The sequence below is a fragment of the Erythrolamprus reginae genome, chromosome 2, assembly GCF_031021105.1.
Source record: "Erythrolamprus reginae isolate rEryReg1 chromosome 2, rEryReg1.hap1, whole genome shotgun sequence".
Classification (NCBI taxonomy): Eukaryota; Metazoa; Chordata; class Lepidosauria; order Squamata; family Dipsadidae; genus Erythrolamprus; species Erythrolamprus reginae.
The window spans coordinates 224,299,216-224,324,013 of NC_091951.1; the positions used below are offsets into that span (position 1 = coordinate 224,299,216).

At 43.4% G+C, this 24,798-nt stretch overlaps 2 protein-coding genes and 1 non-coding gene across 3 annotated transcripts in view; 1 reads left to right on the forward strand and 2 right to left on the reverse strand.

Annotated features, from left to right (window-relative positions):
* NCAPD2 (non-SMC condensin I complex subunit D2) overlaps positions 1-17,037 on the reverse strand; it is a 51,451-nt gene extending 34,414 nt beyond the window's left edge. Inside the window, 13 exon segments of the mRNA XM_070742096.1 lie at positions 105-232; positions 2,881-3,055; positions 4,462-4,543; positions 6,144-6,278; positions 8,151-8,348; positions 10,401-10,548; positions 10,628-10,751; positions 10,892-11,019; positions 11,508-11,641; positions 13,081-13,262; positions 13,709-13,767; positions 14,794-14,869; positions 16,695-17,037. Of these exon segments, the coding sequence (XP_070598197.1) occupies positions 105-232; positions 2,881-3,055; positions 4,462-4,543; positions 6,144-6,278; positions 8,151-8,348; positions 10,401-10,548; positions 10,628-10,751; positions 10,892-11,019; positions 11,508-11,641; positions 13,081-13,262; positions 13,709-13,767; positions 14,794-14,869; positions 16,695-16,839 (1,714 nt within the window). The 5' untranslated portion in view covers positions 16,840-17,037.
* On the reverse strand, positions 13,340-13,659 carry LOC139163295 (small nucleolar RNA U85). The gene has a single exon (XR_011558457.1). It is a non-coding gene; the product is annotated as a small nucleolar RNA U85 (small nucleolar RNA).
* A 1,270-nt stretch (positions 17,038-18,307) lies between the features above and the next one.
* Positions 18,308-23,543, forward strand: MRPL51 (mitochondrial ribosomal protein L51). The gene is made up of 3 exons (XM_070736165.1): positions 18,308-18,500; positions 22,560-22,658; positions 23,060-23,543. The coding sequence occupies exons 1-3, from the start codon at positions 18,401-18,403 to the stop codon at positions 23,254-23,256; spliced, it is 396 nt and encodes a 131-aa protein (XP_070592266.1). The 5' UTR covers positions 18,308-18,400; the 3' UTR covers positions 23,257-23,543.
* Positions 23,544-24,798: the final 1,255 nt, after the last annotated feature.

The following is a 24,798-nucleotide window of genomic DNA, read 5'->3' on the forward strand; positions in this document are numbered from 1 at the left end:
AAAGAGAAGAGGCTATCAAATTAACCATCATTACTACCATTATAACTGGAAACCTCTAGAATCAACCAAACAGTAATTTACGTGGAGCAGCATTAGGTGATTACCAAGATATAATGTTTTCAATACATCCAGGAGGAAGTTTTCCTCATCCTCCTTTGTTTCTGGACTGCCAGAGAAGGGCTCCAGCCCTTGGAATTGGCACACACCTTTTTGTGTCAGACGGATGGCATGCCTATATTAGGAAATAAACACAGTAAAAACCCAAACTTCATTTACAGGGTGTGTGTCTGGAGTATAAGATGCACCTTAGTTTTGTGGGAGGAAAAGACAGGGGGGGAAATCTGCCTGTGCCTCCCAGCAATTTGCCAAACAGCAAACTGCACAGATGATATACACTATTTGCTGTATATTTCTGTGCCTGTGTGTCTGACCCACAGAAGCAGCAAAGAACTGGAGAAATGTACATTATGCCAGTATATTAATGGCAGAAAGTTTCCTTAAATGTAAATCAGACTAACTCCTAACACTTATTTAAATAGATCTACTCCAAACATGACTAAGTCAGGGTTTAACTCAGCTGCCTTATCTTAATACTGAACAGGACACTGTTACATTTCAGATTACACTTTTACATATCTTTTAAAATTGATGTGGCTTTCTGGAAGTATACATTATTCTCTGCACTGAACCTCTTCAGATCAAGCATTTATTTTAAAAAGATTTTTCATTTTGTTCAGTTGTCTAGACCAGTGTTTCCCAACCTTGTCAACTTTGAAGATATCTGGACTTCAACTCCCAGAATTCTCCAGCCAGCATTTGCTGGCTGGGGAATTCTGGGAGTTGAAGTCCAGATATCTTCACGTTGCCAAGGTTGGGAAACACTGGTCTAGAACAACAATAAAGCAGACTTTAAAAATAAGTCTAATAATCTAATAATTTGAACATTCTATGTTATAAATATTATTATAAGTTATATAAATGTCTTAGTTATTGACTTACCTCCTTGCATCCAGTTTCAGCAGTCCACCTCCTAGCAATTTGCCTCTTTGCAATTAGTTTCACTTCAGTTTAGCACATGATCGGCCTGCCTGCAGACTCAAATCAGCTGATGGTCGGGAAGCTGATAATGAATTGCTTGTGCTAATCAGGTTCTGTACTGTTTGCTGCAAGGAAGCAATTTGCTGGGAGCCAGAAGCCAAAGAGTGGGAGTGGCCGGGTGAGGCTACATTCGGTATATAAGATGCACCCAGGTTTTCACCCTCTTTTTTGGGGGGTAAAAAGGTGCGTCTTATACTCTGAAAAATACAGTAGCAGTTTCTTACATATTCATCTAACTTCTGAAACCTGTAGTGTACGTTAAATGTATTCATCTAATAAGTATACAGGTAGCCCTCACTTAATGACTGGTCACTTAGCAACTATTCAGAGTTATAATGGATTCAAAAGTTCCTTATAACCCAGACCTCGGCAAAGTGCAGCCTGGGAGCTGGATGTGGCCTGCCCGCTGTCTGTGACTGGCCCGCGGAGGTTGGAAGGAAGGAAGGAAGGAGAAATGAAGGAAGGAGAAATGGAGGGAGGAATGAAGGAAGGAGAAATGGAGGGAGGAATGAAGGAAGGAGAAATGGAGGGAGGAATGAAGGAAGGAGAAATGGAGGGAGGGAGGAAGGAGAAATTCTCTTTCCATGCCCTTTTGCAAAAGTCCAATAAATGCTCATTTTTTAATTGTTCATTGGTTTCATTGGACTTTCCAAGAAATTTAAAGCAAACCCCCAAACCCACCTGTCAGGGGGAAAAAAGGGAGGAAGAAGAAAAGGAATCCAAAGCTATTTTCAGGCAAAGCCTCCACTATGTTTTCTCAACTGACAATGTAGTTGAAGAGAGGCACCTGAAAGGAATACAGTAGTACCTCTAGATACGAGTTTAATTCGTTCCAGAACTGAGCTCGTATGTCGATCAACTCGTATCTCGAACGAATGCCTTTAGCCTTTGTTTTTCCCTGCCAAGATAACCAGAAGCAAGGACTATTGCGCCACCTAGTGGAAGTTTGGCTCGTATCCCGAATTTGAGCTTGGGTGTCGAACAGAAATTTCGCTCCCGTCGTGGCTCATAACTTGGAATACTCGCATGTGGAGCAGCTCGTCTCTAGAGGTACTACTGTATTTTGAAAGAGAAGTAAAGAACTGCCCAAAAGCAGAAATAAAAGGCAGAGAAAATAAGAGAGACAGAAGCTTTTCTCCATCTGGAGAAGGAAGGAAGGAAGGAAGGAGAAAAGGAGGGAACAAGGAAGGAAGGAAGGAAGGAAGGGGTGGGCAATTAATTTATAATTATAATATAATATATAATTATAATTATAATTTATAATTATAATATAATTAACTCAGTTCTACCCAATAATATACAATATTGGGTAGAACTGAGTTAATTATGAGTCCGTCCCTCTAAAACCATCCCAATTTCTCATGCGGCCCCAGGGCAAAATTAATTGCCCACCCCTGTTATAACCTGTTCTCAAAGGTATGGTTGCCCAAGCCCTCCTGCAGCCATGTTTTTACATTTTGGGCACTTGGCTCACATTATGACCAATTGCAGCATTCTGTGGTGATGTGATCATGACTTGCAACAGAGTGGAGGGGTTCAGGGCTGTTTTTCCGGATATGCTGAACTTGCTTAGTGGCTGTGCAGTTCACAACGACTGCAGTGGCTCACTTAATGACTGTCACAAACATGTAAAAAAATCAATTCAGGACACTTGTCAACCACCTGTAATGGTCGCAATGACTTAGCACTCAAACTCCAGGCTCAGTTGTGGTGGTGAGTGGAGGGCTCCCCCTGTAGCAAGCCCCAAGAGCAGACGCATCCATATCCCGGCAGTTGACTCACTTGTAATTGGATTTCCTCAACAGCTGGACAGTAGCGTCGATTAGCTGTGTTGGGTCACTTGTCTCAAGGTCAAATTCCTCCTCGGCCCACTCCTCGGAGTCCAGGCAATTCTTCAGAGTTGCCCGGAGCTCTGGTTGCATTGCTTCCCATTCCTCCTCAGGGGAGATCGTGACCTCTGTGAGGTGAATGAACGAATCAGCTACTGTGACCGTTAGTATTTAGAGAATGAATGCTGGAGAACCAGGAAGGATAGTGTTGAAACAATCCCTATTTACCTGATTCCAAGTTAAAATATCTAGTTTCTAAAGCTATCTGTCCAAAGTGACTGTGGATTTTGCTGTTCCTGAGACAAACTGATTACCATATCATAGAAACATAGAAGACTGACAGCAAAAAAAGAGCTCATGGTCCATCTAATCTGCCCTTATACAATTTTCTGTATTTTATCTTAGGCTGGATCTATGTTTACCCCAGGCATGTTTAAATTTAGTTACTGTGGATTTATCAACCACGTCTGCTGGAAGTTTGTTCCAAGGATCTACTACTCTTTCAGTAAAATAATATTTTCTCATGTTGCTTTTGATCTTTCCCCCAACCAGTGTTCCCTCTAATTTCTTTTTGGGGTGGGCGGAAAAGTATAGTGTCTGAGCGGCAGTCCCTTTGGGACTGGGCGGCACAGAAAGAATAAATAAATAAATAAATAAACAAACAAACAAACAAAAAACCCACCCTGTTTGGCCTCAGAGAATTTCAAAATAAAATACTGTACTGTGTGTCTATAACAGTGAGCTCATAATAGGGCAACTCTATCAATATCAAAATGCCACTTAAATAGTTGAGCTAGTTTCAAACTAGATTTTCATTTTCTTTCTCTCTTCCTTACTCCCATTCTTTTTCATTCTCTTTTCCTTCCTCTCTTTTTTCTATCTGTTTCTCTCTCTTCCTCTCTCTCTCCTTCCCTCTCACTCTTTCCCTCTCAGCTTCTGGGCAGGTTTGGAAAACTCTGAGTTGATGATGGTTTTTAAGTGAGCGATTGCTCACTGCTCAGCTTAGAGGGAACTATGCCCCCAACTAACCTCAGATTGTGCCCCCTTGTTCTTGTGTTCACTTTCCTATTAAAAACACTTCCCCCCTGGATCCCTTTAACATATTTAAATGTTTCGATCATGTCCCCCCTTTTCCTTCTGTCCTCCAGACTATACAGAGTGAGTCCATTAAGTCTTTCCTGATACGTTTTATGCTTAAGACCTTCCACCATTCTTGTAGCCTGTCTTTGGACCCATTCAATTTTGTCAATATCTTTTTGTAGGTGAGGTCTCTAATTTTAACTTTGCAGTTCTTCTTCCCCTCCCTTTTAAAACAACGCCTATCCTTATTTACAGATTAAAAGAGTTGGAAGGGAACTTGCAAGGTCATCCAGTCCAACCCGCTTCCCAAGCAGGAGACCCTAACACCTGCCTCTACCTAGGATTGAACTCACAACCTCCCAATTAGGAGGCAAGAGTTCCACCTCTAGGCCACAGCAACTGGGTTTAATTATCTGCCTTCCTTAGAACTATGGCACAGATGAAAGCACGTTACCAATTTTGGTTCTGCATTTCTTCATTTCTTGCAGTTTTTGCTTCTCCTTTTCCAGCAGTTCAGTTAAGTCAGCGCAGCTCAACTGTAGAGGTGAGAGGTTTATTATTAGCTTTGTGAATACTTCTATTTTCATATTCTCACGAGAGTTTATTTCTTTTATCACCACATATATTGATTTTATGGGATGACTGGTAGCAAATTCAAAGAAAAACAGTCAGCTTTATAAAAACCCATCTTAGGAGAAAAGATGGTAGCTGCTTATTCCAGAGCAGCTCATCCTGACCCTTATAGTGAATGCAGCCGAAGAGAAAATCAAGGCACCAATCTGAGCCAAACTCATCTTTTCTATCAGCTGCTTAGGGGGGAAAAAGTCTTATTCACGAGACAGAGAGGTGTGCATAGCCCTCAACTTACAGCCATTTGTTTAACAACCGTTCAAAGATATAATGGCCTTGAAAAAGCAACTTAAGACCAGTTTGCATTCAATTCAATTTATTAGATTTGTATGCAGCCCCTCTCCAAAGACTCGGGGCGGCTCACAACAATAATAAAAACAATATTCCAGCGAAAACAAATCTAATATTGAAAAGCACATAAAACCCTATCATATTTAAAAAAGCAAACAACATATACATACCCAAACATAGATTAAAAAAAAAAGAAGCCTGGGGGAAAGGTGTCTCAACTCCCCCATGCCTGGCGGTATAGATGGGTCTTGAATAATTTACGAATGACAAGGAGTGTGGGGGCAGTTCTAATCTCCGGGGGGAGTTGATTCCAGAGGGCCGGGGCTGCCACAGAGAAGGCTCTTCCCCTGGAGCCCGCCAAACGACATTGTTTGGTCGACAGGACCCGGAGAAGGCCAACTCTGTGGGACCTTATCGGTCGCTGGGATTCATGCAGTAGCAGGCGGTTCCAGAGATACTCTGGTTCAATGCCATGCAGGTCATGGGATTAAAACCCAGATCCTTAGCAACTGGCAGGTATTTATGCATGTGGCCACCATTTGTGACCTTCCCACTGGAGCCTAAAACATATGAAGAACGGTTGCAGGAATTGGGTATGTCTAGTTTAAGGAAAAGAAGGACCAGGGGAGACATGATAGCAATATTCCAAGATCTCAGGGGTTGCCACAAAGAAGAGGGAGTCAGGTTGATGGCATGATGACCGTGGGGAAAGAAGTAGGCTGGAGGGAGAGGTCAAGCAAGGGCTGAGCTTGGAATTGCCGCCCCGAGTTTTCGGAGAGGGGCGGCATACAAATCCAAATAATAAATTGTTACTCTGCAATAAACAGCATAAGCGGCAGAATCCAAGAAACCTTATCTGGTTATTCTCGGGGGAAGGAAAGATTCTTGCCACATAGATCAGGGGTCTCCAACTTCGGCAACTTTAAGACTTGTGGAGCTTTGCTGGCTGAGGAACTCTGGGGGTTGCAGTCCACAAGTTGCCAAGGTTGGAGACCCCTGACATAGATCACAAAGTTTCAGCCTGAGGATTTTCACAAGCGATTCTGGTTTCTTGTACCCTGCAACGCCCCCTGTATTGATGTTTTGTTTCTCTGTATATTTTTTTTAAGCAAACAAGGTAAACAAAAATCCATTGGCAGAAGATGAGAATAGGTGAGGGGATAATGAAAAATGCTGCAGTAAAAACTGGCCAAGGAACAGATTTATAAAGTTTACCTTGCAAGAGAAAGGATTGTTGGAAAGGAAGGCAGAGAGCAGCTGAATAGCATTCTTGACCACGGTTACTCCTTTGTCCTGTAGCCGACCCACAGCAAGGCACACAACTGCTTGGAATCTAGTTAAGGGCAAAGCCTATAGCAAAAAGAGAAGGTATTTGATACGGTTGATACAGATGCGATCATGATAGTAAGGACTTATTTATTCTGCAGAACCAGTAGACTTTCCTAACAAGTTTTCAACTCTTCTGAGACATTAGCTGTGCTAAATATTTTCTTCCATCTGGAAATATGCACAAGACTTAAGCTATACAGTGCAAACTTTCATTTTCCCTAGCAGTGTGAATGGTTTTGCTAGAGAAAAATAGCAGTTGTAACATACTGTATTTTCATTGCTAGATAACACGTAGTAAGTGTCCACCTGAAACTAGCCTGTTATCCTTTTATGAATTGCTTACAAAGTGAGAACATACCGGATGCAGAGAAAACGGAAGGCAAGCAGTCCCAAGAAAACTATTTTAAAAAACCCTTTTCAATATCACATTGTTATAATTTGCAAAAAAGGAATAGTGTTTTGGAGAGTTTCTGACATCAGGTAAGAGGAGCAAAACCAAGGGTGTTCCCCTTGGGAAGTGGAACTTTCAAATATAATTCTGCAACAGGCCCTTTGATGCTGGAAAATGGATGTGTTTACTTCGGCCGACCAGGAAGGACGTCTTCGTGACGTCAAAGCTCCGCCCATGGAATTCCCTATTGGGATTCCCCACCTCTGTTTCAGCCTCCAGATCGGCCGAAAACGGCGCCGCTGATCGCAAAAACGGCGCTTCGCTGGGCACCGCCGCCCGGCTGTAACCTTCTGAAACAGCCGGGTGCTTCTCGGCGGCCTCCCGAACCCGAACCTCAAAAGTTCGGCAAAAGTTCGGGTTCGGGAGAACGCAGAGAAGCCCCCCGGCTGTTTTTAAAGGTGACAGCCAGGCAGCGGCGCCCAGCGGAGCGCCATTTTGCGATTTCTCCCCCCCTTGCACGCATTAATCGCTTTTACATTGTTTCCTATGGGAAACATTGTTTCATGTTATGAACTTTTCGCCTTACGAACCTCCTTCCGGAACCAATTAGGTTCGTAAGACAAAGTATTAGTGTAGTCTTCAATGATAGCCCCATATAGAGCACATTGCAATAATCAAATGCGCGGAAGCAAAAAACCTCGCTAGAACACGGGTGCACCTGTGTCTCCATGCACGATTTTGCTACCTGCACGGGTGCAGAAGCATAATTCTGCTCGAACTCACGGTACCTCCAGAGCCGCGGAGGTGAGCCCAATTAGGCGTTCTGGCTAGCAGCCCACCCCTGGCCCTCTCTAAGCAGTTTACAGAATCAGCATATTGCCACCACCAATCTGGGTCCTCATTTCACCCACCTCGGAAGGATGGAAGGCTGAGTTAACCTTGAGCCCGTGGTGAGGTTTGAACTGCTGAACTACAGCTAGCAGTTAGCTGAAGTAGCACTCTAAACACTGCGCCACCTCAGTTCTAAGTAGCATCTTAGTTACCCTAATTAAGTTGAAAAAGCATTTGTTGGAGAACAAATCCCAAATAGGAGGAGAACTTATTTATTTAGAAATTTTATACAGTCTCTGCAGCGACTATTGGCAGCTTTCAAGAATAAAACATAGTGGTGGCGGGGGGAAAGGGACACCAATAACACCCCCCCTCCCTTAAAGAATCAGTCTTGTCTCCCTTGAATGCCTTACAGCAGAGGTTTTCAAATTTAGCAGCTTTAAGACTTGTGCACTTGAACTCAGAGAATTCTGGGAGTTGAAGTCCACAAGTCTTAACGTTGCCAAGTTAGAAGACCCCTGCAATACAGTCTTATCTGGTCTTTCCTAGGAAAAAGCTACCAGTCTGGGGAGATTCCTGTAACTATAACAAGAACAATAAAGTAGCTAGTTTGAACTCTACAAGTGTGTGTCTGGTTGTTTGCTCCTGATGGTATTTTCTCCAAAACTCACCTTCTGTTGCACAATTCGGGTAAAGAGCTGAAGCACACGGCTGCGCACAAAGCTACTGATATCACATGTGTGAGCCTGCAGAGTATCCAAGAACTGATCCCTTGTATTTCTGGCAGCTTCCTCCAGTTGCTCTCCATTCAGCACTTGCAACAGCATCTCTGCCATAGCAGCCAACATGGCATTACGCATTCCATAACTCTGCAGAATCAGAATATGATTCAGAATGACATCTGGGCTGGCCATTTCCAACACTTGCAAACTAGAAGATGTGCTCAGAAAGCAAAACTCCCAAAGCAGCTTGAAATTTGAAACAGACTTAATGGATTCATTTTTATGCAAGAATCGCAGAGCAGAAGCACTTCACAACAGTAGCTCTCTGCTAGATTGGACTAGGCGATAATGAATTGCCAAATGCGACTGAGAAAAGGCAACGGAAAGTGAAAATTTGTTGATGCTGAGTTTTTAGTGTGCCAAATATATACTTGCAATAATTGCTGAGAAAAACCCTTCTGGGCCTGGCAATGCAGCATCACTCCGACAGACTTCTGTCTTGATTTAAATTATGTGTACTCAAAAACAGATGTTAAGAGTTCAACACTGCAACCAAGATACTTGCAATCAACTAAATCTATTATTGAAACTGTCAGGCTTTTTCTCGCAAGATATCAGGCAGAAGCCAGGTAGGATTACAAGGGAAAAAGAGAAACCAGAGGGTTTGTTTAACTTGGAAGAGAGGATAAGTAATGGTTCTTAACCTACTAAGATACAACGGGACCCACAGCAGAGATGTAATTAGTATTATTAGATGCAAAAGCTTGAGTTAACAAACAAATGATTCAGTTTCTTTAAAAAAGAAAAGCACCAGGTTCAGCTATTACGCCTTCCATAACTCTGCAGAATTAGAACCTGATTCAGAATAACATCTGGTCTGGCCATTAAATTTTTTTCAAGATCTTCAGACAATAAAAATAGGAAGTTACCGTATTTTTCAAGTATAAGAAACACCTTTCCCCCTCTCTAAGAGGCTGAAAATTTGGGTGCGTCTTATACGTCGGATATATAGCTCTGCTCAGCCTCTCAAACTGAGGTTTCAGAGGCTGAAAACAGCCTGTGAAACCTCCATTTGAGAGGTTGGGTGGGGCTATAATGAAGGTTTGAGGCTGGGGAAAAACCCTCTAAAATGGAGGTTTCACAGGCTGGAAAAGCAAGGCACAGAGCTCACAACCAAAGAATCTGTTGCTAAAGTTCACATCTGGAAACAGCTGTTTGAGGGTATTCAGGGAGGCCATCCCCCCTTTTCTTATTTTCCTCCCCAAAAACTAAGGTGCGCCGTATACACCGAAAAATATGGTATTTATTTCATTCTCATGTACAGTAGTACCTCGTGATACGAACCCCTCGTCATACAAACTTTTCGAGATACGAACCTGGGGTTCGGAAAATTTTTGTCTCTTCTTACAAACTTTTTTCGCCTTACGAACCCGCTGCCCGAACACCGAACCTGGAAGTTCGGCAAAAGTTCGGGTTTGTAAGGCCGCCAAGAAGCGCTGCCAGCTGTCACCTTTTGAAACAGCCGGGGGGCTTTTTGGCATTTCCCCGAACATCGAACCCAGAAGTTCGGCAAAAGTTCGGGTTCGACGTTTGTGAGGCCGCCAAGAAGCCCCGCCACCTGGCTGTCACCTTGCCAGAAGAGCCGTGGAGCTGTCGGCCGGTCAGGAGGCTCAAATGGAGGTGGGGAATCCCAATAGGGAATTCCATGGGCAGAGCTTTGACGTCACGAAGACGTCCTTCCTGGCCGGCCGAAACATGGACTCCAGGAAGGACGTCTCCGTGACGTCAAAGCTCCGTCCATGGAATTCCCTATTGGGAGTCCCCACCTCCATTTGAGCCTCTCGACCGGCTCCGCGGCTCTTCTGACAAGGTGACAGCCGGGCGGCGGGGCTTCTCGGTGGCCTCCCGAACCCAAACGCCGAACTTTTGCCGAACGTCCGGGTTTGGCGTTCAGGAGAACACTAAGAAGCGCCCGGCTGTTTCAAAAGGTGACAGCCGGGCGGCGCCACCTAGCGGAGCGCTGTTTTGATTTTTTTTTTGCTTGCATGCATTAATTGATTTTACATTGTTTCCTATGGGAAACATTGTTTCGTCTTACGAACTTTTTGCCTTACGAACCTCCTCCTGGAACCAATTAAGTTCGTAAGACGAGGTATTACTGTACTTTCTATATGGAAAATACATTCTCTGTGAAACAACCTCTCCATCCAGGTGATGCAACAGGACACTCATATTGGCCAGAACAACAGCTGGCATCCGTTCAGCGAGTTCTGTCAAGAAGGCAGCATAGCCTTTCATCCCAGAAGCCTCTCGAGCCAGTTCTTGAGGGCATTTCTGTCCTATTTCCCTGAAGAATGAATCAAAAGTCAGTGACTGGTACTGCTGAGAATTGTAAGAAAGAAAGACAGACAAGAAACCTCTCTCACCTTAGTATCTCCCCCACAATACTCTTTGTGTCATATTCCTTGATCCACACAGTTACAGCCTCCACAAATACTGAAGCCACGTGTTCAAAGTGCTGAAGCATCTGTGTGACTTTCAGAGTGGCACCTATCAAAGAGAACTGTGGTAAGGGAAGACCTTCAGTCATGGTATAAATTAGGATGGCTCAGATTTCCCATTTATGACTCAGGAATTAGACCTATTCCAGTATTTGGCCTGGCCAGGCTAAAAGAAAAGAATAGACTTACTGAGCATATGGTCATATCGAAATAGAGCAACACCTAGTAGGTGAATCAGTGTGTCTCTTGTGGGCCGGTGTTTCTGGTGGCTAATAGTAGGATTTTCCAGCACCCGGTAGCAACAGCCAGTTACCAAACTGAAAAGAAATTGAAGGCAGGAGTTAAGAGCAGGAGGATATTGCAATGTAATATTTTATGTGCTACAATCTTATCAGAGAGGCGTAGTGGCTTAAAAGACACCAGGGAAGGTCTGTGATCCAGTGGTTTTGAGTCCTATTATGAGCTCATGTCACTTGCCTCAGCTCCTGCCAATCTAGCAGTTTGACAGCGTGTAAATGCAAGTAGGTGAACAGGACAACACTGGCTCAATGGCCTAGAAAAGGAGATGAGCACCGCCCTTAAAACTGACTGCGATTAGCTGAGAAAAACCTGCAGGGACTCTTTTATTTTTTACAATCCTATGAAGATGTACTTAGCACTTAAAAAGCAAACAAAATGTTCTTCCTGGCTCACATGAATCGTATCATTTTCTTCTCTTCCCATCTGATTGACCCTTCACTTTCCTCCAGCCCAATGAAGCTCTGGCTAAAAACAGCTTTCCATTCAATCTTTTCCATTTCTATACCTTACAAACTCTTCTTCCACTACCAAGCCACTCCACAGCTGATGAAGATCCAACTGAAGTAATTGCGTGAGCAATTGTATAACCGAGTGCCTTTCTTCCTCCCAAGCAAAGCCTTTAATCTGGCTTTTCTTGTTCTGTAAAACAAATTCAGAACATCAATTCAAGAAAAGACATGAGCTGAAAGCATATGTATGTTGTAATCATAGGTTCATAGGCACTGAACTTTGGGATAGAATATTGCTGAAGGGTGATGTTTTAGCCTAATGGGTGCTGTATAAACCTTATTCTTCCTCTATGGAAAGGCAGCAAAGTCCAGGCTGAGTAAGCAAGCTGCAGAATCCATGACCACGTGGAAAATAATTAACTTGATATACAGCATGAAGATAACGTATAGCTAACTTCCATATAAGGAAATATATGCCTTACTCTCACTCCTTTGCTAATCACCAGTAAACACACAATCCAGGAAAAGGCAATGAATGGAGCTTCCGTTAATCATCTATAGGGAAGTCATGAGGAGGTTGCCTTATACAGCGCATGAGTGAATGGTAGTTGGAGGACGGCTTAATGTATGTGGCGTTCGCGAATTGGTTATTCTGTACCACATGTCAGGAAAAATAAAATACAATAAAAGGAGCGATCTCAATACAATAGAGGTCGTCTCATTGAGAAAATTTTCTCCGTTGCTTCATTTTGATGTGGCAATTATGGCACATAATTCCTAGAGGTCGGCCCACTGGGGGAGGGCCGTTTGCCTTCATATGTATGTGAAGATCATACATTCAGAAATTACATTAGTTGCCTCTTTTGATTTCAGCTCTGGATGTATCCAGATTTGCTTATGCTAAGTATTTACTATATTCTCAACTGATTGCCTGTAGATTCTTCCTATAAAGCACAGCCTATTCAAAGGTCTGAGACTTAAGCTGCCAATAAGTTTGGGAATAGCAAAAATAAAAATGGAATATTTGACACATCCACTCCTACAATTTAATATAGGTTTAAAAATATTTATTAGAAGATTTACTAAGAACATAAAAACCAAAACAAACTAATAAAGAGTAGAAAGAGCAAAGAAAGTGCAGAAAAAATAGAAACTTCTGATTATCTTTTATTCTACGAATACAAAATTATATTTTAAAAGATCACACAGATTTCAATATGGTACATAACATATCCTTTAACTGGCATTGTTGGACTCACTCAAGAGAACAGTAAAACTAAAATTACCGTATTTTTCCGAGTATAAGATGCACTTTTTTCCTCCCTACTACTCTGAAGGTTTTTTCCTGCCCAAAGTCTTTGCAGGCTTGTTCTCATTCCTGCTCCCTCTGGAAAAAAAAATTCAGTCCTAACCAGGGGATAAAATAATGTGCTGAAACTGAACAGACTAAGGATGTTAGCCAGATGAATACCTGGTAGGTAGATTTCCCCCACCCCCATTTTCCTCCCCCAAAAGTCAAGTGCGTCCTATACTCCAAAAAATACGGTAATCAGATTTCAAGGCAACAAGTTAAAGAGAAAAAAATCTGCCTAGAAATAAACACCTAGCAAACATATATAATCCACCTACCTTCCCTTTGGAATCCAATCCCACTAGATTGTTCTTGCCGGATTCTGTTTCAAATGCCTCCGCTAGCCGTACTAGTATGTAACAATTCATCTTTAGAGCATTAAGATGGAGTACACGAAGGGAGGATGTGAGGTCTGAATCAGCCAGGATAGTTGTCAGGACATTGGATTGACTAGTCACAACTAAAAAGAGAGGTGGGAAGGTACCATCTTCAGAGATGCTCTCAATAGATATTTTGTTCTAAACGTGAATTCAGGACAGCTTTCAGATTACCAAAGACTTGTGCTCATGATATCCTATCAGCATAACTCTGGAGCACCCAGCAACCCATTGCCCAGGCACACTATGTTTATCCTGTATCCACCCCTCTGACCACCTCTTGCAATACTATGCAAATGATGGATCTCTCATTCCAAATAAGATGGAAGACAGAAGGAATGGGATATCCTGTTGGTCTGCCCTTACAGTGAACACACATTACTCTGTATTGACCACCAAGATTACAGACCATTATGCAAGGAACAGATTGAGGGAGCAACCTGCCAATGAGGTCACACTTGCCTTGTTATCATCATTAGCTGCATCAAAAGAATTTGTATTTGCTATAGTATTAAGAAAACACATTCACCTTTTACCATCAGTTCTAGGGCATCTTCCTTAACAGCAGTGTCTACAGTCCTGAAGTGGCTGTAAAGCATGAATATTAAGTTAAAACACAAACATTTCTTTCAAAGCATCCCATGTATTCCTATTTATCTAAAGTTACCATTGTACATTCCGCTTATATTAATTTTGGAAAGAGAACTTTGGGGAACATTTCATAAATTTCACATAACACATCTACAATGTCCAAAGCTCAGCTACAAATTGTTTGCATCATACATAATTCTTTTCAGTCTCAGCCCCCTCTCTCTGCCATTGGGTACAGGAAATAAAATGGCTTCTTTAGCAAAATGACTAATGAGGACACAAAGAATGCTCCTGTCATTTTCTGATCTTTACATGTTTACTTCTCTCAATGCTGTTACCACAATTATGAACAAAGCTTCTTATGATATATAGTGATACCTTGTCTTACGAACTTAATTGGTTCCGGGATGAGGTTCGTAAGGTGAAAGGTTCGTAAGATGAAACAATGTTTCCCATAGGAATCAATGGAAAAGCGATTAATGTGTGCAAGCCCCAAATTCACCCCTTTTGCCACCTGAAGCGCCCATTTTTGCGCTGCTGGGATTCCCCTGAGGCTCCCTTCCATGGGAAACCCCACCTCCAGACTTCCATGTTTTTGCGATGCTGCAGGGGAATCCCAGCATTGCAAAAATGAGAGCTTCGCTGGCAATGGAAGTCCAGAGGTGGGGTTTCCCAGCGAGGGGAGCCTCAGCGAAATCGCAGCATCGCAAAAACACTGAAGTCCAGAGGTGGGGTTTCCCATGGAGGGGAGCCTCAGGGGCATCCCAGCAGCGCAAAAACGGCCACTTCGCTGGCAACGGAAGGTCCGGAGGTGGCCACGGAAGGTCTGGAGGTGGGGTTTCCCAACGAGGGGAGCCTTCACCTGGCAACGGAAGTCTGGAGGCGGGGCATCCCAGTGGCGTGGCGGGTTCGTATCTCAAAAAGTTTATAGGACGAGGGGTTTGTAAGACGAGGTATCACTGTATTTTCAATCCTCAGACTGAAGCTCCCTCCAACAATACCAGTAGTAAAGTGCAGACTTACTGTAGAATACTGAAAAGAGTATCAAAATGCTTCAGGATAGCAAGTGCTCCTTGTTTATGGAATGTTGTCTGAAATACTGCAAAAAGAAAGTCCACATGTGAGAAATGCCAACTCCAGACCAACTCGCAGAAGATAGCTTTGAAACTATTTGCAGATTTCTAAATGATCTAAGCAAGGACAGAATAATTGTAATTGATATAACAACAAACAGGAGAGTTTTTTAAATAAAGCTGCCAAAATGAAAAAGCATGGAGGAAATTGGAATGCATTGCGTGTGCATTGAATGTTTGGTACTCAGAATTCTTTAGTTCAGACATCAAACTGCAGTTAGTGAACCATGACTTTATCAATCGAGATCTTGCATGCCAATTCTCACTTTGAAAAACTTACTAGAACTGCCTCTTCATCTGTTTATACAATGCTGCAGTGCATGCAGTTACATTTAAAGGAAAACAAACCATAACAACAGCTTCGTCATATGATTCACATGCTTTTCACAATGTAATATGTGGACTTTGTTACGATGCTTTTACTTAATAAACCTTAGTTCATACCTTTAGGGAACCTGACTAGATTTTGGTCTTTACAAATTTTCTGGAAAGTAAACCTTGTTGAAGTTAAGGTGGATCTGTTTTGTCTATGCTTAGATCCTATATTATTCTGAAGCAGAATACAAATGCATTACCTAACCAGAGTAATAAGATGCTGTTAACATAATTTCAAAAAGGGTAAACAAAAATTACATCTTTACACACATTTTAATTACATACATTTTAATAATGATAATGATAATAATAATAATTTATTAGGTTTGTATGTCACCCCTCTCCGTTTAAACTGTTTTAATTGTTTTTAGGGGGTTTTACATTACATTTTATGTGTATTTGTTTGTGAGCCGCCCAGAGTAGTTTGGGAGTTGGGCGGCATATCTATCTATCTATCTATCTATCTATCTATCTATCTATCTATCTATCTATCTATCTATCTATCTATCTATCTACCTACCTAATCTATCCATCCATCCATATCTTTCTATTTATCTATTATCCATCCATCCATCTTTCTATTTATCTATTATCCATCCACCCACCCACGGTCCAATGTCCCCTCTAATTTTTTTCTGGTGTGGGCGGAAAAGTATAGTGTCTGAGCGGCAGTCCCTTTGGGACTGGGCGGCACTCTTTCCCTCTCCCTTTTTCCCTCTCGGCTTCTGGGCAGGTTTGAAAAACTCTGAGTTGATGATGATTTTTAAGTGAGCGATTGCTCACTGCTCAGCTTAGAGGGAACTATGCGTGACCCACCTACTGTATCTATCAATCATTCATTCATTTAAATTTGTGTGCTGCCCACTCATGAAGGACTCAGGGCAGCTTACAACAATAAAAATAATTTAAAAAACAGTATAGCAATTTAATTTGCAATGCTAATAATAATAATTAAAAAAAACTCTTAAAATCTCGTTTAATTCAATTATACCATGTCATACATCCCAATCAAGGCTTATTTAGGCCGGGATTAAAGAGGTGTCAGTTTCTCACGGCCCCAGCCACCTATACGTCTAAATAAATATATAAACACAGAAACAAACAAACATCCTAAAAGTATGCTATTTATTATATAGTATAACCATTAAATGCCACCCCATCTAAATAAGGGTATTGGACGAAGACAGACCATTGATTTTACTCTGAACTCATTATACGCCCTACCCGATTGTGTTAACTTCGGGACCCCCGAAGTTAACAGAACTGACTCGGACGCTGCTTTGGTGGAAAGGCACGGCTCACATTTAATTACCCGCCTTCCTCTTTCCCATTTCCCGGTGTACTTTGACTTGCAACACCAACGCGAGGAATCCCCAGGGCCCCCCAATTATTCCCCTTCCTGCCTTTCCCACCAACCTGCCAGCTGTCCCGGGAGCTGTCGGAGGGAGAGCACTTCCTGCACCACGTACTGCAGAGGCCCCGCGCTGCGGAGCAGATCGGTGGGAGACAGAGGCAAGTGGAACTCCCACGAGGGAGGCGAAAGCGTAGCCGGGTCAGCCATGATCCCTCCCGAGACGCGCAGCCTAACGGGAGGCAGGCAGACCCAGCCTCAAAACATCCGCGCTCCGAAGCTCGGCGCCGGGTAGAATTCAGAGTTTGGAACGAAGGACCGGCGACTCCAAAATTCTTGCGAGATCCGCTCGGCGGCAGAACCGAGAGTCGGCGGGGGGAACCAAACTCGGCCTGCACGTCTCGCGCCACTCGCACACTAACAGGGGAAGGAAGAGCAACGCGCCAGGGATTCGAATATTGTCCGTTCGCCCAATCAGGTCGTCCTTTGATAGCTCGGCAGCCAATCGCTTTAAAGGTCGAGCGTTCTTTCGTAAGTGCCGCAATCAAATCCCCGCCAGGACAGGCGCGCTTCGGAAAGCGAAGAGCTATGAAAAAGTGAAAAGTCACATTCGGTACTGAAGACCGAGTTTCTTACAGTACAATGTGTGGTTCTGTATTTTTTTTTTTTATTTCTTTTGGTACAACACAGTGAAAGCTCCCATCTTTAAAAGGCGATATCAAGCTACTGTCTGAAATCAAGTGCTTAAGTGCTTCATTTGCTTTCTAACCTCACAAAGCAGCTGCTGAAATACTTTTTTAAATGCTCTCAATAGAAACAATGTTATTTATTTCTTAAGGGAAGTGATGATGCTTGAAGTCAGAGTAGCTCATGATAATTTAATGTAATTTATTAGATTTATAAGCCGCCCAACTCCTTCCAGACTCAAGTAAAAAGAATAGAAAATAGTTAAATCCCCTAAAAATAAAATCATATGCTTGTAAATTGTTTGCACTCTGCAGAACTCTACAATTTACAAATTAAAAGAGCTGGAAGGGAAGGGACCTTGTAGGCCAGTGATGGCAAACCTTTTCCCCCATGGGTGTCAAAAGTGCATGCATGCTCACTATCTTTTATGTACACTGAGAGCAGGTGCACCAAAGACAAATTTCTTGTGTGTCCAATCACACTTGGCCAATAAAGAATTCTATTTTGTTATAAAAATGGAATTTGTGGAAAGGAATAAAAAAATAAAACTTGGGGGGGGGGGAAATAAAAATCACTGATTCAGTGATTCAGTCCCCGTCCGTGGAGCAGAATCCTGAGAAACTAACTGCTGTTGCGGGGAAAGGAAAATAGGGGATGAATAACAAACAAAAGAATTAAACAAAATAGCTAAAAAAGAACCGGCTGTAATGATAATATAAGGGTAATGAAAACAGTGTGCAAAAAATAAGTCTACCGTCCCTGTCCTACTGTCCTCCTTTATCCATACTTTTTTTTTTTGGCTTATGTTTATCCAAACAACTACTTTCCTGTACGTGTTTGACAAATAAATAAAATAAAACAAAACAAAATGCAAAACAAGACACTGTTGCCTTGAAGTCTAGATTGACACGTCTACCATTTCTTGTTTCTAATCTCTGGTTGGGACTTTCCCCCTTCCGCTCAGCCGCAGATCGTAAACCGCGAGCCGCGGGGTGTTTTGGGAAGCTTCCGAGGTTGCTGCCTTGCGAAAGCGGAATTTGCGCCGCGCTTCTAGCCGAAGAGCCGGAGGGCCCCCCGAAACTCAATGGAAGCGGTGTGGCGGCTGCTGACGGCTCCGCCGCGCTTATGGACGGGCAGCAGCAGCGGCCTTGTCGTCTCTACAGCTCGTCGGCTGTTCAGTACAGGTGGGTGGGTGGAAGGACACGGAACTGTCCTATTGCGGAGGTATCGACCTTCAACCCTGCCTTCGCCGGTGGGCTAAACATCGGTCCCCGGTTCATTTGGTTTACTATCCCGAGCAGGGGTCTCCAACCTTGGCAAACTTTAAGACTTGTGGACTTCAACTCCCAGAGTTCCTCAGCCACCTGAAGTCCACAAGTCTTAAAGTTTGCCAAGGTTGGAGACCCCTGATCCCAAGCATTCATTAATTATAATTATTAATTATAGCGCCTTCCCCTTCTTTTTCAGGCACCGAGATGGGGATGAGGTAGAAGGGGAGCTCTTTTAGCCGTGATTGGGGGTTTGGATGGGATTTCCTACATACTGTATTAGGGTATTGCAGCCTCTGCTCAAAATATTGAATTCCAATGTTAAGATTGCACTGAAAATAATCACTGGCACTGAAATTCAAGTGACTAACAGTCCTTAATTTCCAGCTTTGGTTAATAAGGGATCTCTCAATAGGAGTGGCTTAGTTCATAAACTGCTACCGTGTTCTGTATTGTGCGTGGTCCAGAAGTTGTTTGTTTGCAGTCTTATTTATAGCAATAGCACTTAGACTTATATACCCCTTCACAGTGCTTTATAACCCTCTCTAAGCGGTTTGCAGAGTTAGCATATAGTCCCCAATAATCTGGGCCTTCATTATAACCACCTCGGAAGGATGGAAAGCTGAGTCAGCCTTGAGCTTGGTGAAATTTGAACTGGTGAACTACAACCAGCAGTCAGCAGAAGCAACTTGCAATAGTCCACTCTAACCACTGCACAACGAAGGCTCACTAATCTTGCGATACAGGTTGTCCTCAACTTATGACCGTTTGTGTTTAAAGTTACAGTGGCAGTGAAAAATGTTTTATGACTAGTTCTCTCACTTATAACTATTGTGGAATCGTCACGCATGAAAATTCAGACACTTGTCCACCAGTGTATATCTATGACACTTGCTGACTTCCAGAATCACATTGGCAGAGTCACTTGAAACTTTTTTCCAGCCAAGTTTCAATGGGGAAAGCCAGATCAGTGTGATTCCCTTAACGATCAGCCTGAAAAGATCATGAATTTGGGTGAGACTCATTTAACAACTGTCTCACTTAGAGCCAGAAGTTCTGTCCCAATTCTTATGTAAGCTGAAGACTACCTATACTACATTAGACAATGTCGTTTTGGCGGGACCTAGCCTTCTCTGTGGGGGCCCCGGCCCTCTGAAATCAGCTCCCCCCTGAGATTTGTAGTGCCCCCACCCTCCTCGCCTTTCATAAGAGTCAAAAGACTCACCTATGCCCCCAAGCTTGGGGTTATTAGATTCTGCCCCCTGGCTGATGAATGTATAGTGTATTGGTTGATTGAATGGTTATGCATGTACAGTATTTTAATTCGTTCTTTAGGTTTTTAGTTGTAACTGAGATTTTAATTATTTGGATTTCAATATACAGTACAGTGATCCCTCGATTAGCGCGGGGGTTACGTTCCAAGACCTCCCGCGCTAATCGATTTTCCGTGTTAAAGTGGTGCGGAAGTAAAAACACCATCTGCGCATGCGCGCCCTTTTTTTTCCATGGCCACACATGCGCAGATGGTGGAGTTTGCGTGTGGGCAGCGGGGAAGACCCAGGGAAGGTTCCTTTGGCCGCCCAACAGCTTATCTGCTCCGCAGCGCGGAAGTAGCGAGGAGCCGAAGATGGAGTTTCCCCGTTGCCCAGGCAAAGGGGAAACCCCATCTTCGGCTCCTCGCTGCTGCCGCGCTGCGGAGCAGATCAGCTGTTGGGCGGCCAAAGGAACCTTCCCTGGGTCTTCCTGCTGCCCAGGCAAAGGGGAAACCCCAAGAGAGCCAAAAGAGCACCGGGCCGGTTGGTTCCCAACCAAAAGAGTTTACCCCGATTGTCCTCGGTGGGGGAAAACAGCGCGTCGCCAGGCTCCCCATCTTCAAGAGAGGCGCGACGGCTAGCCAGGATCCGCGCTCCCAGCCACTGCGCCCCGCTTGGAGAGCAGCGGCGAGCAGAGCACAGAAGACGACGAGGCTTTCGAGGGCTCCAAGGCGGGCGGCGGCGCGTCCTTCGAGCACGCCGGCGGCAACCCCAAGCTGAAGGCGGCCACCACACACACACACGCCGACGCCGCCATCCACCTCGCCGGGTTCCCCGCTTGCTACCTCTTCGCCTTCTCCCGCCTCCGAGGCCGACCAGCCCAAGCCGCAACAGACACACACACACATACACGCACTCCCTCTCTCGCGCTCACACAGACGCACTCAGACAGAAAAGAAAAAAAAATCCCCAAAAGAGAGGGACAAGAGGCAGGCACAAAGCGGGGGCACAAGGGGAGCTGCCCGGCAGAGGTTGCTTTTTTTCTTCTCGTGGGCAAGTGGAGGGGGGGGCGAGAGAAGGAAAGAGAGAGAAGGAAAGAAAGAGATGAGAGAGGGAGGAAGAGAGTGTGAGAGAGGAAGAAAGAGAGAGAGAAATGATAGAAAAAAGGGGAGAAAAAAAGAGAAATGAGAAAATGATTGAAGCAGAGAATGACAGGAAAGAAAGAGAAAGAGACAGAGAAGTGACTCTTGGTGATGACGTATGATGTCATCGGGTGGGAAAAATCGTGGTATAGCAAAAAAACCGTGGAGTATTTTTTAATTAATATTTTTTGAAAAACCGTGTTGTAGCGTTTCGCACTAATCGAGACCGTGCTAATCGAGGGATCACTGTATACAGTATTGTCTTTTTTATACTAGTATGTTGTAAGCCGCCCCGAGTCCTTGGAGAGGGGCGGCATATAAATATAATAAACAAAGAAACAAACAAACTATAGAATACAGTGAACCCTCGATCATCGCGAGGGTTCCGTTCCAGGACCCCAAGCGATGATCGATTTTTCGCGAAGTAGCGGTGCGGAAGTAAAAACACCATCTGCGCGTGCGCAGATGGTGTTTTTACTTCCACTGCCGCCCGCCCTTCGCCCCGCCCACCCCGTTGCTCGCGCCTGGGGTCGCGCGCGCGCTTGGGGAAACCCTAGCTCCGCTTCCCAGCTGGGAAGCGGAGCTAGGCTGCCCCAAGCTCGCGCGCGCCGCCTGCCCGCCCACGCTGTTGCCGGCTCCGCTTCCCAGCTGGGAAGCGGAGCTAGGCTGCCCCAAGCTCGCGCGCGCGCCGCCCGCCCGCCCACGCTGTTGCCGGCTCCGCTTCCCAGCTGGGAAGTGGAGCTAGGGTGCCCCAAGCTCGCGCTCCAGCCCACCGCCGCTGGGGTCTTACCGGGGCAAGAGGAGGAAGACCCAGGGAAGCCTCTGCCCGGTGGGGAAACTCCACCATCTACGCATGCGTGGAAGGGCACGCATGCGCAGATGGTGGAGTTTACTTCCGGGTTGAAAACTAGCGAAATAGCCCTTTCGCGATCCTTGAGGACGCGAAACTCGAGGGTTCACTGTATCTACCTAGTAATAGATAGATAGTATCTAGAATATTTATCTAGTAATGTTTAAGGAGCAGTTGCTTTTGTGTTCTCATTTACTATACACTGGTACTGTTTTGGGTGTAATGAAATGTAACAATCAGCATGTAGCAAAAAGTAAACAAAATGGAAAAAACCCCACACTCATAGTAAGAAGCCCTCAAATGAGGAAAAGGCAATTAATCACAAGTTTCATATAGACGCGAGCAGAGGAAGAGGGTTAATTATTTGGATTTTGATATACATGTATACAGTATTGTCTTTTTTATATGTTGTAAGCTGCCCCGAGTCCTCAGAGAGGGGCGGCATATAGATCCAGCAAACAAACAAACTTATGATGATTGACTAGATATTCTTTATAATCTATTTATCTATTAATGTTTAAGGAGCAATACATTTATTTTCTAAAGCTGTCCAGTGATATTGTACCATTAGAGGGCTTTAAAACAAACAATTTAACTTTATATTTTATGTAAAGATTGATTTGTAAATATGCTGCATAAAAGCTTCAACTGTTGACTTGTCATAATAAGATTTTCAAACACAATCTTGAAAGTGACATTGACTATTTTTGTTCTTTTTTGTTTAAATCAGAATCTCCTCTGGTGAAAGAGCCTCCTCCTCCAAAAGTGGTTGACAGATGGGATGAGAAACGTGCACTCTTCGGTGTCTATGATAATATTGGAATTCTGGGTAAATATTCATTTACCATAGATTTTCCCACCAGCAACCTGTCTTCCAATAACAGCATGCATGGGAGAGATATATGCAGTCTACCATCCCTCAAGCTCCCTGTAAACTTTTCTAGTGATTCTAACAAATGTTTAATGGGTTTTATTTTTTCCCCCTCTCCCCTCTTCTCCCAATCTTGGAAGAAGAAAATTGTCATGGAAGTTCCTAATCTGGGAAAAGTTCTGCTTTTAATAAGCAAATTGAAGAGGAAGACATTTTTATTTGCTTAATATTCAGATGGCTACTTTATTATGCCTTTTGCAATTGAAGTTGGTAGTAGTCTATGATTAAAAAAAGGGAGCCAATTACTGAATAAACTGTGATAGAATTCTAAAATGTATCGATTGTGTTCTTCTCCTTAGGGGATTTCAAGGTCCACCCTAAAAGCTTGATTGTGGGGCCGGTCTGGCTACGTGGATGGAGTGGAAATGAGCTGCAGAGATGCATTCGCAAAAAGAAGATGGTGGGTGACCGAATGTTTGTTGACGATTATCATAATCTGAATAAGCGGATTAAATTCTTGTACAAGCGATATAATCGCTATAGAATATATCGCTAAGAGAAGCTCTCTGTAACATCCCCAAACATTGTACATTACTGGAAGATATCTATTAGTGGCTCTAATGTGCAGAAACTGATGGTTGTGTAAAGCTATCCAAACATAATCCTTGTTGTTGTGTTCTGTATTTTGAATTATTTTCTATTTCCAGTTATTTTTCTTTCACTTCTGATATGCCATTTCTTAGAAGTTCAAGCAATTGTGTGTACTTCAGGATGGGATATGTTATATGGTTATTTGCCAACCTGTTTAACTTATAATTTCAAATAATAAATTTCATATTTTTATATTGTATTGCCTCCTCATTGTATCCAACCATTTGTTTTTTCCCATTCCGATTTATGTAGAATGCCTAAAACCCATATTTTTAGTAGTTTTAGTATAGTATTTTTTTTCTTATGAGACTGACTTCCAATGGGTCTATTTCAGTGAAGTAGATATCTTGTACATATTATTCACACAGTCTCTTCTGCTTTTAATTTAAAAAGATTTTTACTGCCTTAGTTATGAGTTCAGCTAGAGTGCTTAGTTCAGCTAGAGTGTTGAAAACCAAAATGGCAGATGGTACGTGGTTCTTAAACTTGTTTGGATGTTTACTTTTACTTTACCCTAGTAAAGAGGCAGTGGCAATATACAATATTTCCAAAGAACCTGGCAAGAAAATAGCATAGACTTGCCATGGAGTTTTACAAAAAACTGATTCAAAGGTGTGCCTATATGCACACACATTATTTTAAAAACATTTCAAGGATGATCCACTCCCAACTTCCCACACGCCAATCCTGGAAGTGGCAACTCCAATGGAAATGCAGCTCTACCGATAAAGTGTAGTAGTCATCATGGTTAGGTCTGTGGGTTTACAAGTACAATATGAAACAACAATATCTCTATGGTCTCTGAGTAAAAGACAAGCTACAAATGTAGAAAGAATGGTAGAACTCTGCTTGGAAGAATATAGCTGCAGTGTTTTCATTTCAATTTTCAATATACAGTGATCCCTCGATTAGCACGGTCTCGATTAGTGCGAAACGCTACAACACGGTTTTTCAAAAAATATTAATTAAAAAATACTCCACGGTTTTTTTGCTATACCACGGTTTTTCCCACCCGATGACGTCATACGTCATCACCAAGAGTCACTTCTCTGTCTCTTTCTCTTTCTTTCCTGTCATTCTCTGCTTCAATCATTTTCTCATTTCTCTTTTTTTCTCCCCTTTTTTCTATCATTTCTCTCTCTCTTTCTTTCTCTCTCACACTCTCTTCCTCCCTCTCTCATCTCTTTCTTTCCTTCTCTCTCTTTCCTTCTCTCTCCCCCCCTCCACTTGCCCACGAGAAGAAAAAAAGCAACCTCTGCCGGGCAGCTCCCCTTGTGCCCCCGCTTTGTGCCTGCCTCTTGTCCCTCTCTTTTGGGGATTTTTTTTTCTTTTCTGTCTGAGTGTGTCTGTGTGAGCGTGAGAGAGGGAGTGCGTGTATGTGTGTGTGTGTCTGTTGCGGCTTGGGATGGTCGGCCTCGGAGGCGGGAGAAGGCGAAGAGGTAGCAAG